This window comes from Henckelia pumila, chromosome 3 (genome assembly GCF_033568475.1).
Source record: "Henckelia pumila isolate YLH828 chromosome 3, ASM3356847v2, whole genome shotgun sequence".
Taxonomy (NCBI): domain Eukaryota; kingdom Viridiplantae; phylum Streptophyta; class Magnoliopsida; order Lamiales; family Gesneriaceae; genus Henckelia; species Henckelia pumila.
The window spans coordinates 180,400,891-180,416,315 of NC_133122.1; the positions used below are offsets into that span (position 1 = coordinate 180,400,891).

At 36.7% G+C, this 15,425-nt stretch overlaps 1 protein-coding gene and 1 pseudogene across 1 annotated transcript; both read left to right on the forward strand.

Moving 5' to 3' along the window:
* Positions 1 to 1,582: 1,582 nt before the first annotated feature.
* On the forward strand, positions 1,583 to 11,082 carry LOC140890087 (serine/threonine-protein phosphatase 7-like; annotated as a pseudogene).
* Positions 8,254 to 11,132, forward strand: LOC140890088 (uncharacterized). Its single transcript, XM_073297843.1, has 3 exons — positions 8,254 to 8,787; positions 10,319 to 10,341; positions 11,006 to 11,132. The coding sequence occupies exons 1-3, from the start codon at positions 8,254 to 8,256 to the stop codon at positions 11,130 to 11,132; spliced, it is 684 nt and encodes a 227-aa protein (XP_073153944.1).
* The last annotated feature ends 4,293 nt before the right edge of the window (positions 11,133 to 15,425 follow it).

Here is a 15,425-nt window from a genome sequence, read left to right on the forward strand (position 1 = left end):
ATTTTAATATAAGCTTCGTCAAAGTAATTGATAATTAGTTAATATGACTATATTATTAAAGAATAATACCACTTAGTAATCGAATTAAAATTGATTTGGTGAAATCAGAAATGAAATATTTAAAATATTCTTAAAAAAGAACAAAAACAAAAACAAAAACAAAAACAAAAACAAAAATCTCTATCTCTATTTTGAACTTCATATATATCAGATATGTAATTTGACGCTAACGTCACATCAATGGAAAAAATTGTTACTATAAGTGCCTCAAGTTTTATATATAGACACTGTTTGGTACAAATGAGATATGATAAGTGTGAAATATATAATACAAGGATAACTAAGGGATAATTAAGATGATATGATCAAATATATAGAGTGTACACCTGATGATGTTAATTTTAAATAATATTGATGGTACATGTTAATTTTAAATAATATTGATGTATTATATTCCAAAGAAAATATGTTTAATAACTCATCAAATAATTGTATAATAAATTATTATGAATTGATTATAATGTTTTCACTTTTCTGGCCGTCTTTTAGTTGATATAAAATGCACATTCATGATTGTTTTGTGAATTGTATCCAATAACGGAGCCAGATTTTTATCTTTATCCAAACTAAAATTTTCTAAGCTCTCTATTTTTTTTTTATGTGTTGAGCTTTTATTTTTTTATTTTTAAAATTGTTACGGGGATATTGAAAAAGTTGACTAAATTTGATGTATAAAAAATAGGAAAAAAAATTAGGTCTCCCAAGCGACCACCCGGGCGGAACAACACATAGCTCCGTCCGTAATTGTGCCCCCGACCAAATTTTTTGGGTCCGCCCCTGCCACTTAGTGACCGAATAAAAATCGATTTGATGAAGTGATAGACGAAATATCTAAAATATCTTTAAAAAACAAAAATATATATCTCTATTTTGAATTTCATATATGTCAGATATGTAATTTGACGATGATGTCACATCAACGGACAAATTAGTTACTACAACTGCCTCAAGTTTTATATATAGACACTGTTTGATACAAATGAAATATAATTAGTGTGAAATATATAATACAATGATAACTAAGGGATTATTAAGATGATATGATCAAATATATAGATTGTATATATGTATTGAGAGATATCACAGGTTGCTAGTTTCTTTTTAAAAAAATCGACATGGGTGGTTTTTTTTTTTTCCCTTGCTTCATGGGTTAGGTTCTTGTTGAAAGTACATAGGTGAGATTTTTCACTAAACCACTGGCCGGAGGTGTTGACCAAAAATACATTTCAAGGAAGCATTTTTGAAAGCTTCTACTTATTTAAAAGTGATTTTAATAGAGATTATTTTAAAGTTGGTGAGAATTTAAAATAAAGAGTTTTTGAAAATATAAGTTGAAAACTAATATAAGCTAACGTTTTATATTTGAAAAATAATTACTTCCCAATTTAATTTTTTTAAAACAAACATGAACCTGCAAGTGATGGAGATGAACTACATAAAGTGACACGAATAGGACACCGTGATTTTGATTGGAAAGAATTTCATCGTGGTCATATTGAGACGTGGAATAATAAGGAAACTCATGTTGCAGAAGGTGAACCCCATGATGGACATATGCCTACACTGGGAATCCAGAGCTCTACTCCCATCGGAATTCCCCTCTGTGTTCCCCGTCCAAACCTTCAATAAACTTATACTTGTTGCTTCAAACATTCTGCATAAAGAGCCCAATTGTGTGAGGATTGATGAAAACTCAGGGTTGGATTTGGTATCAAAGTTTGTTGTGGTAGGGGATGTGCGTGGTCAGCTCCACCATGTTTTGTTTTTGTTGAAAGATGCGGGATTTCCCAGTGATGAACGTTTCTTTGTTTTCAATGGGGATTATGTGGACAGGGGAGCTTGGGGGCTCGAGGTTTTCTTAATTTTACTGGCTTGGAAGGTTAGAATTCTTAACTTGATTTCATCAACTTTATCGGCAAGTAGTTTTGAGCTATTAAATTGTATTTCTTGGCATGCAATTAAGTAAATTTAATTGGTCCTACATTAATTTTTGCTACTTCATTTTGAACTAGCTTAAATTTTGCCAACTGTTAACATATAATGTTGCTTTTTGTGCCCAAAAATGCTAATTTGAATAGCATATTGTACTTAGGAAAATATATTTACTTTTTGATAGGACATAGATACATTGTTTCTTGAACAATTATCTCTCTTATCAGGAAAAATATTGTCGGTAATCTTAAATTATATCACTTTTTCATGTCTCTATAGTTAAACTCTGGACCCATTTTCAGGATATCTCTACTTTCTAGTCTCTACGAGATAATATTACAACGGGAGTAATTTTTTGTAGGTTCTTATGCCTCATAGGGTGTTTTTAATTCGTGGAAATCACGAGTCAAAGTATTGTACTTCTGTTTATGGATTTGAAAAGGAAGTGGCTACAAAATATGGAGATAGTGGAAAGCACGTCTTCCGCAAATGTTTAGGCTGTTTTGAAGTACTTCCCCTTGCTTCCATAATTGCTGGGACAGTTTACACTGCTCATGGAGGTCTATTTCGTGGTGAAGTTACTACCCCATTAAAAAGGGCAAAAAAAAAAAGAAAAGCGGAAGGCTATTGATACTGCTGAGATTAATTCTTTAATTATTGGTTCCTTGGAAGAGCTGGAAAAAGCTAAACGATCTGTCCTTGATCCTCCTTGGGAAAATTAAAATTTGATTCCTTGTGATGTTCTATGGTCAGATCCTTCGATGAGCCCTGGTCTTTCCCAAAACACAAAACAAGGTATTGGTTTCTTGTGGGGTCCTGATTGTACTGAAGAATTATTGAAGAAGTTCAATCTAAAGGTGATGCAATTTTATCCTATTAATTTGATAATCAATTTCTCATTGGTCAAACCTGTCAAATTCATTCGTATATGCCAATTTCATGTAGGATCCATCCCTTTTTTTAACCTTGTTGATAAAGGTTGACTTCTGCTAAATTCGTGAAACAAAAAATTGACTGAGTAGTGTCTGCTAAGATATAAAAATGATATTTCAGTTCATCTTCATATTTACAATGCAAATGGCTTGAAGTTCTCTCTTGTTAAGTGGTGTTGTGACTAAGAATATCTTTTCCCTTAATCTTGTCCTGATAGCACTTGTTGCCATTTGGGTGAAGTGAATGCATTGAATCATCTCCTTCCAAATGAGTTACTTAGCATTTTGAGTCGGAGGCATTCGATGATCCTATTTAGACTATAAATTTATCCTATTTTGTTTGCCATCTAAAGCTTGTCGCCATTGTGCTGAATTCCACTTTTGTGAAAGCTCTTGCATTTTTTATATCTGACTCCTTCAATGACTAAGCTTACCGTGTACATTGGCTGATTTGAGATTCAATTTCTTGTCAAAGCAGTTGATAATCAGGTCACGTGAAGGTCCTGATGCAAGGGGTAAGAGACGTGATCTTGGAGGGATGGATGTATGCTACACTATAGATCATTCTGTAGATTCAGGGAAGCTCATCACTGTATTTAGTGCCCCAGACTATCCACAATTTCAGGTTGCTTCAATTGCTCACAAGTTTTTTCCCCTTGTAACCCTTTTCAAAATATTTTTGTTTTTGCTATCAGGTAGTTACTCGTTTTTATGTTTCATCTGAAAACTTAATTGTGAGTTTGGATTTGAAGTAGAAAATTTCAAATCCATGATCCTTAATCCATTGGTCTTGTTTGGATGATTTTGATTTAGATGAGTTTCATAACCTTTCCCATTTATTATAAACTTTTGTTTCCATGATTTGTAAAAAATCTTCCTCAAATGCAAGTCCTTTCATCTAGACATGATGATGTAACGACCCATTGTATCAAGACGATTCTCTTTTCAGCGTGCTTATATCCTCACTCACACGCACCCTGAGAAACTTCCCAGGGGGTCTCACCCATCCTATAATTGCCCCAAGTCAAGCACACTTAACTTTGTAGTTCTTATGTGATAAACTCCCAAAAAGAAGATGCACCTTTTTGATATGAGCAGTACATATGAAATCTTTTAAGTCATCCTCAATTATGTAGTCACATACCTACACAGTCTCAAAATCCCCTCTAATTTCGGCACGGGATTGGTTCATTCATGTCTCTCTCCGCCTAGAAACCTACCAAGAGCCGCTCATTGTCTGTGCAACCTCTTGGAACCGGCGATCACTCTCCGCCTCCTCAGCCTCGGGCGTCACATGCCAACCAACTTTCTCTTGGTTCGTCCCCGAACCATACCGTACTAAGAGAGGTCGACTCTGATACCATTTAAATCTAATGAGCCTAGAGGCTCAGCACGTTCTATTCTTATGTAACTGCAACCACACACAAGCACACATCATATAAAATACGTGAATAGAATTATACGTGCATGATCTTAAAAATATATGCATATAAACATATGTAAATTAATCATAAACATCATCATCATACTATAATATAAACATTATACATAATATGTTTCATAAAATGACATGTGTTAATTTCTTAGTTCTCAACATGTCGTATCCATATCGGTGACCTCATACTTAACGATTGATCAATCATAAAAACCAACGTACGTGACGGTGGGGTTTTCACCTATGTGCTGCCACTTCACCAACACTCAATGCTGGATCCATAAGCTCATTATAACATAAATATTATCAGGAAGGTTACCGGGCCCAAGTATCCCGGCCTCCAACCACATCACTTTCCATCTTCACTTCAACTTCCATAAAAATTATTTTTTTCTTAACATGCCCTTAAAATTCTCATAAAAATTCTTATATGATGCATAAACTTAAAAATTCTCATTATTTCTTTATTTCATGAAAATTCGTCCGTAAATATATATTTAATTTATTTCCTTAAATGTCATACTATATATATAATAAAAATATACATGCATGAAGTAAATATATATTTACGGACCTTTTATTTTTTCAAGGACTTGTTCGAGCTGTTGACCACTTAATTTAACCCATACATTTCTAGACAGACCCAATAAGCATTTCTATGGGCTCACATAAAACATTATTTAAGTTCATTTAAATTACTTAACTTAAAATTAATCTAATAATTATTAATAACCCATTAACGCTTAATTCGGCCCATTAACGTAAAAATTAGCCCATTAAATTACTAAACCCGTCACAATTTGGCCCAATTATTCTCATGGATCACACGACCCATGACGAATTAGTGGGCTCACTTCATTAATTATTTAAGTCCATTAAATTAGTCTAATTAATTAATTAAACAAGCCCAATCCCATTAATCCAGACCCGGACCAAAATAATTTGATTCATCATTTTTTAGACCCGACCCGGACCAAAAACCCTAGCCCGGCCCATTTAAACCTAGAGAAAAGAAAAAAACAGTACCCTATCCCCTTCAACCTTCCCTCACGGCAGCAGCCCCTTTCCTCCTTGCTACTGCCCAGCTCCGGCCACCCATGGCCGGGGCGCCGCCGGAAGGACCACCCCATGGTTCTGCCGGTTCCAACAGACCAGCCATGGCCCATCCAAAACACCCTATAGCTGAACCCGACCCCCCTTTAATCCATGCATGCTGCGCGATCTGCACAACCCACAAACTTTTCCCCTTTCTGCCCAACTCCGGCCACCAATGGCCGGAGCTCCAACACCTGGACCACCCCAGAACCCAGACACAACCATAGGACCAGGCCTGGCTTGAGCCGAGACCCAGCATGAACAGCCCCGATCTCTTCTTTCCATGACCTACGCAATCTGCCCAGCCGAGCAAAATCACGTCCAGCCCTGAACCGAGACCTCCAAACCCAAACCTAAGGACCCTATATCAGACCCCTAGCCCTTGGTCAGCCCCTCGAACCAGCCTTAAGCAAAAATCACGAAAGAAACCGGCCATGCACATGAAAAACGTGAGAAAGTTCATGATCTTCAAAGAACTTCATTCAAAACTTAGATCTCATGCATTAACAGAACATTCATGCTTCAAAACATTGTATATGATTTAAATGGTCTCCAAATATGGATTCGAAACGTGCCTTGTTGAAGATTTGATCAAAACGTTGAAATCAACGAGTATCGGCTCACCGAACGAACGACCTTCGAAAACTTCCTTAAGTCTTCAGAAAAATTGTGAGATGTGAGTGCTGTGATGAGGGAATGTGATGAAGATGTGCTGATGGCGGCTGAGGGAATTAACGTGAGTGTGGGGATGGAGAATGAGGGCCAAACCTTAACATTTGTTTACGGGTTAATGGGTTGGGTTTTAAATAAATAATTAATCAAAGATTAAAAGCTTTAAGCTCACTTAATATCAAATAAAAAAATTATATAATTTTAGGAATAATAAATTGTGGGCTTTTGAAAGCCTATTAAAAATCCTTAAAATGACTCATTTAGTGAAAATCGAGCTTATATACATACATATATTTAAAACTCTTATTTTATGAAAATAAATCTCAAATTAATAATTTCTGGCTCTTAAAAACACCTCGTAAAAATTTTGGATAAAAATCTCTATCTCGTTCGTGTACGGTCCGGTCTACGCGATCGCAAAATAACCTTTATCAAATAAATTCATAAATTGCAACATAGGGGGTTAAATGTCGTAATAACATTTAAAACATGCAAATAAATCACTCAATTCACATAATATCACGTAAAAGTCATTTAATCTCTTTTTACTTTATTTTAACACTATTAATTCCCTTAGTTATGCATGAGGGTTTACGTAGCAAATTTCCGGACGTTACAATTCTCTCTCCCTTAAATGGAATTTCATCATCGAAATTTGATTTAACTTAGTCTTCTAATAACACATGACTAAACTATTTCAAAAATAATTTTCAAACTTAATCCCAAAAACATACCTTAATTTTCATATCTAAAATTCCACTTAAATCTCAAAAATCCTAACTTGGCAAACTTAAATATAAAAATTCATAACTTAATCTACAAATCTAGCTAAATGTCAAACTTATATCTAATAAATTGTAAAACTTAATTTTCTAAACATATATCATTCTAGTCATCCTGGTGTGTAACACGTCTAAGAAACATAATGTAATATCCATAAATTATCCACGTAACCGCAATGCATAACTAAGTGTTTTTTTTAACTTTAAGACTGCATAACTTAAAATTCTCATTTTCATAAATCATTAAAACATAAATTATGTGTCTCAAGTATAAAACATAATTTAAATCATTTAAAACTTACAGACTGACAGTGCGGCTTCTAAGCTCCATGTAGCAGGCTAGTTACCCTCCAAGGACCATGGCTTTGATACCACATGAAACATATATATATATATATATATATATACTAAAAAATTAAGTATTAGTTTTATGTCGTTTCACATGGCCTTGTACTTTGAGATCTCTTTTATTTTGTACATAACATCAATCGTTTAACTATGTTTGTTTTCTTTGAAAATTTTCATTTTCATTTCATTAGCTTTTTCTAGTTAAGAAGCGCAAAATGTGTTTCTGCTCCTACCTGAATAGGATTGATGATATCGATTGGATGGATACCTATGATATAGTTGGCGGCAGCCTACATCTGAGGGAAATATAAATATTTCAACAACTCAGAATACTCATGGGTTTTCTGATAGGTCTCCGAATAATATGAGGCATGCAAAAAACAAAAAAAAAAAAAACGAATGCTACAAAACTAGGATTTTTTTTCTGTCTTTCTAAATTTGTCAAGTTCTTGTCTATATCACCCCTAATTATGTTAGAAACTAATATTTCTTCAATTCTATCAACTTCTCAGGTAAAAAGAAGAGAGATACAGAAATAAAGGAGCGTATATTGTCTTGGAACCTCCTCAGTTTGACATCCCCATTTTCCATAGTTTTGAAGCTGTTACTCCAAGACCAAAGGTAAATTTTTGTACCAATGTAGAAAAATGAAATTCAAGATTACAGATAAGTACAGTCTAGATGCAGTGAATAGGATCACGGGAAACCAAATATGATCCTATTTGTAGATTAGTATAATATATATATATATATATATATTATAATATTTGATTTGATTTGATTTGATAGATATCATATTTTTGGTAGGATAATATTCTAATTTTCATAATCTCTTATTTATTGGATTTGATTTTACACCATTGTATATTTAAAGATGTACTATAATCATAAATAATATACGTGAAATTAGTTTCTTATTCATAATTCTATATGGTATCAAAGCCAACATTCTTCTAAACGCCTAAATTTTCTTTTCTCACCTACAACTTTCTAAATCATGTCCACCGATTCTTCTATATCTTCCAAAGGCGAAAAACCGGGTGAACAAATTCATGGGCAGATTACTTCTCTTTCCGAAAATGATCTCTTCACCCTACAAATTACCTCTCATAGACTTAATGGGAGAAATTACTTGCAGTGGGCACAATCAGTCAAGATTGTGATCTGTGGTCATGGAAAATTAGGGTATCTTACTAGTGAATTGCAGCCCCCAAACCAGACCGATCCCACCTACAAGACTTGGCTGGTCGAGAATTCAATGGTTCTCGCTTGGCTAATCAATTCCATGGAGCCCAATATCATTCGTCGTTATTCGTGGTTCAAGACAGCTAAGGAAGTCTGGGATGCGGCAAAAAGGATGTATTCCGATCTAGGAAATGCGTCCCAAATATTCGAGCTTCGTTCAAAGCTAAAGGAAATGAAACAAGGCTCAAACTCTCTGACTCAATATTTCTCTGATATTCATGATCTATGGCAGAAACTAGATCTATTTCTTGAGACCTCCACCATATGCGCTGAATGCACAACGAAGGTACAAGTCAATGTGGAAAAAGAAAGAGTTTTTGATTTCCTCGCAGGCCTTAACAACTGATAGTCGTGTTTTGTTTGCATATTTTAATGTTATTTTGTTAGTAATTTGCATTCTTTTAATTGTTTTTGTTCGTGTTTTATCTTAGTTTTGTTTTTATGCATGCATTTGGCTACATAATCTACTCCCGGGTTTAATGTGTAGGACTTATGAAGTTTCATGAAGAAATCAGATTTTTTGCAAAATTTTCGTGCACTCGATCGGATATACTCAAAGGATCGAGCGCGACTTCTGAAAATTCAAGGCAGTAGGCAACAAATTTTTCGTGCGCTCGATCGGATGTACTCATGCGATCGAGCGCGGCTGAAGAAATTTAAAACAGTAGAAACGTAATTTTTTACGCGCTCGATCCTGGAAACTCATGGGATCGAGCGCGCTGGTTGGTTTGGGAAAAATTATGTAATTTTGGAAACTCTTTTATTTTGAACTCTAGTTTTTATTAGGCTTTTATTTCGTTTTTGGGGGATTGTTATCAGACTTTTACAATCTCCTTGGAGGCTAGGTTTTGTTATTCAAACTCTCTCTCAAGATTTCTTTCTTTCTTTTGAATTTTTATTGATTTTTTGATGAATCGTTGTATTTAAACTTTTATTCTTGGTTGAGGAAGACGAAACCTTGATATAATTTATTCATGAGATTTGATTTTCAGTGTTTAATCCTTGTTGAATATCAATAGTTGATATGTTTTATTTTATGCTTGTGTGCGAGATTTTAGGATTGACCATCTTAGGATTTTGTTATACAAACTATAGCTAAATTAGAATTCAAATCCGTAATTGTTTGAATTAACTAATTTGCGAAGCAACTACGTTTAATATTTTGTGCTGTTGAATTTATTAAGTCGTAGGGTCAACTCTTGACTAGGCTAAATACAACCGCTGGTGTTTGTGTTGTCTAGATTCGTCAGTTTTACTTGTTTGAATGATACCTTAGATTTAAATCTAGATCGCTGGAATCCAGATTAATTTATTGGTAAGGGTTAATTTAGAACGCTGGTGTCTAATTAACTAAGCTTAAGGTGAAACAGGAATTTGATTTTCAATGATGAATATTCGATAGGATTAATTATTTTTAGGAAATCGATGATTGAATGAATGAATATCAAGGGTGTAGTCGACCGATACCAAGGCTTGTCTCTTGTTGATTTCTCCAATTTAATTCTCAATCTTGCATGATAGTGATAATATTTAAATTTTATTTGTTTGAAATTCTATTAGTTAAGTTCCAAAATTCAAAACCCCCTTTAATTTATTTAGAACACATTAAATTTTACCTTTTCTCGTAGGAATGATCCCTACTCACACTACTACATATCGTGGTTATCTGATTGAGTTTGGTAATTTGGGCGTGACGCGACTTAGCGCTACCAAATTTTGGCGCCGTTGCCGGGTAACGGTGTTTAATTTATTGTGTTCTATTTCTTTTTGTTTTTTCTTTGTTTAATCTCACTATCCTTTATTTTCTTTGTTTTTAGTTCTCTCTCGTTCATGCTTTCAGGTGATTTTGCTGAAGAAGACTTTTTCTACGACTCGGAGATTGAAAGAACCTTGCACAGGCGAAGGAGAGAACTTTATAGGAAACAACAAGAGGAAGCTGCTCGAGCTGATTTTCCAGAAGAAGAGATGGCTGCTAACGCGAACCTGAGTCTTAGACAATTGGGCACCCCTGATCCCAATCAACAACCTTTATGCATTAATTTTCCTACATTAGAAAATAATGCTACTTTTGAGCTTAAGTCTGGATTGATTCACTTATTACCTGCTTTTCATGGTCTTGCAGGTGAGGACCCGAATAAACACTTGATGGAATTCCACGTGGTTTGCATGAGTATGAAACCCCATGGAGTGACAGAGGAGCAGATTCAGCTGAGGGCCTTTCCTTTCTCTTTGAAGAGTGCTGCTAAGAATTGGCTATATTACTTTTCCTCTGGTTCTATCACTACTTGGACGGAGATGAAAAGAATCTTTCTGGAAAAGTATTTCCCAGCTTCTAGAGCTGCGAACATCCGAAAGGAAATCTATGGAATCAAGCAATACTCAGGGGAATCACTACACGAATACTAGAAGCGGTTCAAGAAGCTTTGTGCTAGCTGTCCGCAACACCAGATAAGTGAAAATCAATTAATTCAATTATGCTATGAAGGTTTGTTGCCTCATGACAGGAGTATGCTAGATGCGGCAAGTGGAGGTGTTTTTATGGATAAAACACCGGTACAAGCGAGGAACTTAATTGAGAATATGGCTGCCAATCTCAACAATTTGGCACCATCAGGAATGAGCACGTACTGAAGAAGAATAACGAGATAAATGTCTCTTCCCTTGAGCAACAATTAATTGAATTGACGTCTCTTGTGCGTCAGATGGCTGTAGGGAATGGACAGACTACAAAGGCGTGTGGTATTTGTGCTGCAGTGGGACATGTTACTGATATGTGTCCCACACTTCAAGAAGAATCGGTTGAACATGTCAATGCTACTGGAGGATTTCCTGGACCACCACAACGAAAATATGATCCTTATTCCAACACATACAATCCTGGTTGGAATGATCATCCAAATCTGAGATATGAGAACCTCAGGCGAACCAATCTGGGCCTCAAGAACCACTGTACAATCAAGTTTTTAGGCCACCGTATCCTCAACAGCAGCAGCGTCCTCAGATTCTCAATCCGGGTGAGTTTCTTGAAAATATTTTTAAGGAGCTTGCTACTAATACTGTAACTTTCCAACAGGAAACAATATCAAGCATCTAAAACTTGAATACCCAGATGGGACAGCTCGCCACCGCCATCAATAAGTTAGAAGCACATCATTCTAATGCATTACCATCTCAAACCATTCCCAACCCAAGAGAGAACGCAAGTGCAATCACTCTAAGGAATGAGAAGGAGTTGAAGATCAATGAGAAGAAAGTGGATACTTCAGCCAAAGAGGAGCTGCAAGAAGAGCCGAAATTGACTGATGGAGAAGCATCCAAGGAAGAAGCGCCAAGAGGTAAGTTTTCTCCACTTTCTGAATATAAGCCTGTTGCCCCTTTTCCCTTAGCACTTAAAGAATCTAGAAAAGATGAAGGGATAAAGGATCTTTACGAGACTTTTCGTAGATGTGAGGTGAATATTCCGTTTCTAGATGCTATTAAGCAGGTACCTCGATACGCGAAGTTTTTGAAGGAATTATGCACAGCAAAGAGGAAACAGACATTGAAGGGCTGTCAAAAATTAGAGCTTGGTGAGAACGTATCTGCTGTGATCCAACGAAAATTACCCGCAAAATGCAAGGATCCAGGTATGTTTTCTATCCCATGCACTATAGGCAATGTTAGACTTGAGAAGGCCATGCTAGATCTAGGAGCATCAATCAATGTTATGCCATATTCTATCTATGCATACTTGAAACTTGGTCCATTGAACAAAACTAGAATTGTTATTCAATTAGCTGATAGGTCTAATGCATACCGTAGGGGAATAGTGGAAGATGTGTTGGTGCAAGTAAATAACTTGGTATTTCCTGCAGATTTTTATGTGCTTGACATGAAAAACGGTGATCACAATAGTCCTATTCTATTAGGCAGACCATTCTTGAAAACTTCCATGACTAAAATTGATGTTCACAGTGGCACACTCACTATGGAATTTGATGGCGAGGTTTTGAAATTTAATATTTATGATGCCATGAAATTTCCTGACAGTGATGATTGTGTATTTTCTGTTGATATTGTGGATTATTTGGCACAAGATTATTGTGAGCATGCAGGAAAAGATGATCTAAAGGTGGCTATTGTTGCACCCATTCCGCAGGATGATGGAATTGGATTTAGCGAAAAAGTGAAAGGGATTGAGGGAATTCTGAACAGTGCTCCTGAGCTACCTCAGTCAGGTAATATATCATATATATCACTACCCATTTCTAATACTAGGCGACTTCCATCTGTTTTGCAGGCACCAGTGGTCGAACTAAAGACACTTCCAAAACATCTCAAGTATGTTTTCTTTGGAGAAGGAGAAACATTACCAGTCATCATTCCAATAGTTTGGAAGCCGACCAAGAGGAACAATTAGTCAAGGTACTACAAGAGTACAAGACTGCTATCGGATGGACCATAGCAGACATCAAGGGAATTAGCCCTTCTACATGCATGCATAGAATTTTGATGCAGGAAGGAGCGAATCCCTTACGTCAGCCACAAAGGAAGTTGAACCCACCGATGATGGAGGTGGTGAAGGCTGAAATTCTGAAACTCCTTGAAGTTGGAGTCATCTACCCGATTTCTGACAGTCAGTGGGTCAGTCCAGTCCAAGTGGTGCCCAAGAAAACCGGGATAACTGTGGTGAAGAACAAGGATGATGAATTGGTTCCCACCCGAATTCAAAATGGGTGAAGGGTTTGTATAGACTATAGGAAGCTGAATGCAGGAACCCAAAAGGATCACTTTCCTTTACCATTTATTGATCAAATGATTGAACGTTTAGCATGTCATCCTTATTATTGTTTTCTTGATGGGTATTCTGGTTATTTTCAGATTGCTATTGCACCGGAGGATCAGGAAAAGACGACATTCACTTGCCCGTTTGGAAACTTCGCATATCGACGGATGCCCTTTGGACTTTGCAATGCACCGACCACTTTCCAACGGTGTATGGTTATTATCTTTTCAGATTTCATTGAGCATATCTTAGAAGTTTTTATGGATGATTTTACTATCTATGATGATTAATTCGAAAACTATCTGTCTAACCTTGCTCTTGTCCTTAAGAGGTGTGTCGAAACCAACTTAGTCTTAAATTCTGAAAAATGTCACTTTATGGTTGGGCAAGGTGTTGTGTTGGGTCATGTAGTTTCATCTAAGGGAATAGAGGTAGACAAGGATAGAATTGATATTATTCAGTCTCTCCCTTATCCCTCATGTGTGCGGGAAGTGCGTTCTTTTCTTGGCCATACAGGTTTTTACAAGAGGTACATTCAGGACTTCACCAAGATCGCATCCCTCATGTGCAAATTGTTGCAAAAAGATGTTCCGTTCGAGTTTGATGAACCATGCAAAACGTCTTTTGACAAACTCAAAGACTCATTGACATATGCACCAATAATCCAACCACCGGACTGGAGCCAACCATTTGAGATCATGTGTGATGCCAACGACTATTCCGTTGGCGCGGTTTTAGGACAAAAAGTTGGGAAAGCATCGCATGCTATCTATTACGCTTCGCGTATCCTGAACGATGCCCAACAGAACTACTCCACCACTGAAAAAGAGCTTTTAGCTGTTGTTTTTGCATTAGAAAAATTCCGCTCTTATTTACTTGGTGCTAAAGTCATTGTTTATTCTGATCATGCTGCTCTTCGCTTTTTGATGGCAAAGAAGGAGGCAAAACCAAGGCTAATAAGATGGATACTACTTTTGAGCGAATTCGATGTGGAGATCAAAGATAAGAGAGGAACCAAGAATCGAGTCGCAGACCACTTGAGCCGTCTTGTTCATATCGATGAGGAGCTGAGTTTGCGTGAAGAATTTTCCGATGAACAACTGTTTTCAGCAAGCACCGAACTACCCTGGTATGCAAATATCGTCAATTATTTAGTTACTAAAGGGTTTTCTTCTGAATTTTCTAAGAAAAAAAGGATGCCAAGTATTATGTGTGGGATGATCCATACTTGTGAAAACACTGCGCTGATCAAGTCATACGACGATGTGTACCGGCAAGCGAGGTAATCCCTATTCTCACGTTTTGTCATTCTTACGCGTTCGTTGGCCATTTTGGAGCAAAAAGGACAGCGCGGAAGGTGTTGGACTGCGGATTTTTTTGGCCTTCCTTATTTCTAGACGCTTACGTGTTCTGTAAGTCATGCGCTCAATGCCAAAAGATAGGTAATATCTCCCAACGTAAGGAGATGCCCCAGCAACCCATTTTAGTTTGTGAAATATTTGATGTATGGGGCATCGACTTCATGGGGCCTTTTCCAAGTTCGTATGGATTTATTTATATATTACTTGTTGTCGACTATGTCTCGAAATAAGTGGAAGCAAAGGCCACCCGTACTGATGATTCTAAAGTTGTTGCAGAGTTTATCAAGCATAACCTTTTCTCTAGGTTTGGGATTCCACGAGCCATCATCAGTGATAGAGGAACACACTTCTGCAACCGAACTGTGGCTACTTTGCTTAAAAAGTACCATGTGACGCACAGAGTCTCCACTGCATACCAACCACAATCCAACGGTCAAGCTGAAGTATCGAACAAAGAGATCAAGTCCATCCTAAAAAAGACCGTGAATCCAACAAGAAAGGACTGGAGCTTGCGTTTGGATGATGCCTTGTGGGCCTACAGAACCGCGTTCAAAACGCCGATTGGAATGTCCCCATATCGGCTGATTTTTGGGAAACCATGCCATTTGCCAGTAGAATTGGAGCATAGAGCCTATTGGGCTATCAAAAACTTTAACATGCAGATGGATGAGAGCGGCGAGCACCGAAAGCTGCAGTTGCAAGAATTGGAAGAGATCCGCAATGATGCTTATGCCAGCTCTAAGATTTACAAGGACAAGACAAAGGCCTTCCACGACAAGATGAATTCTAGACGAGAAT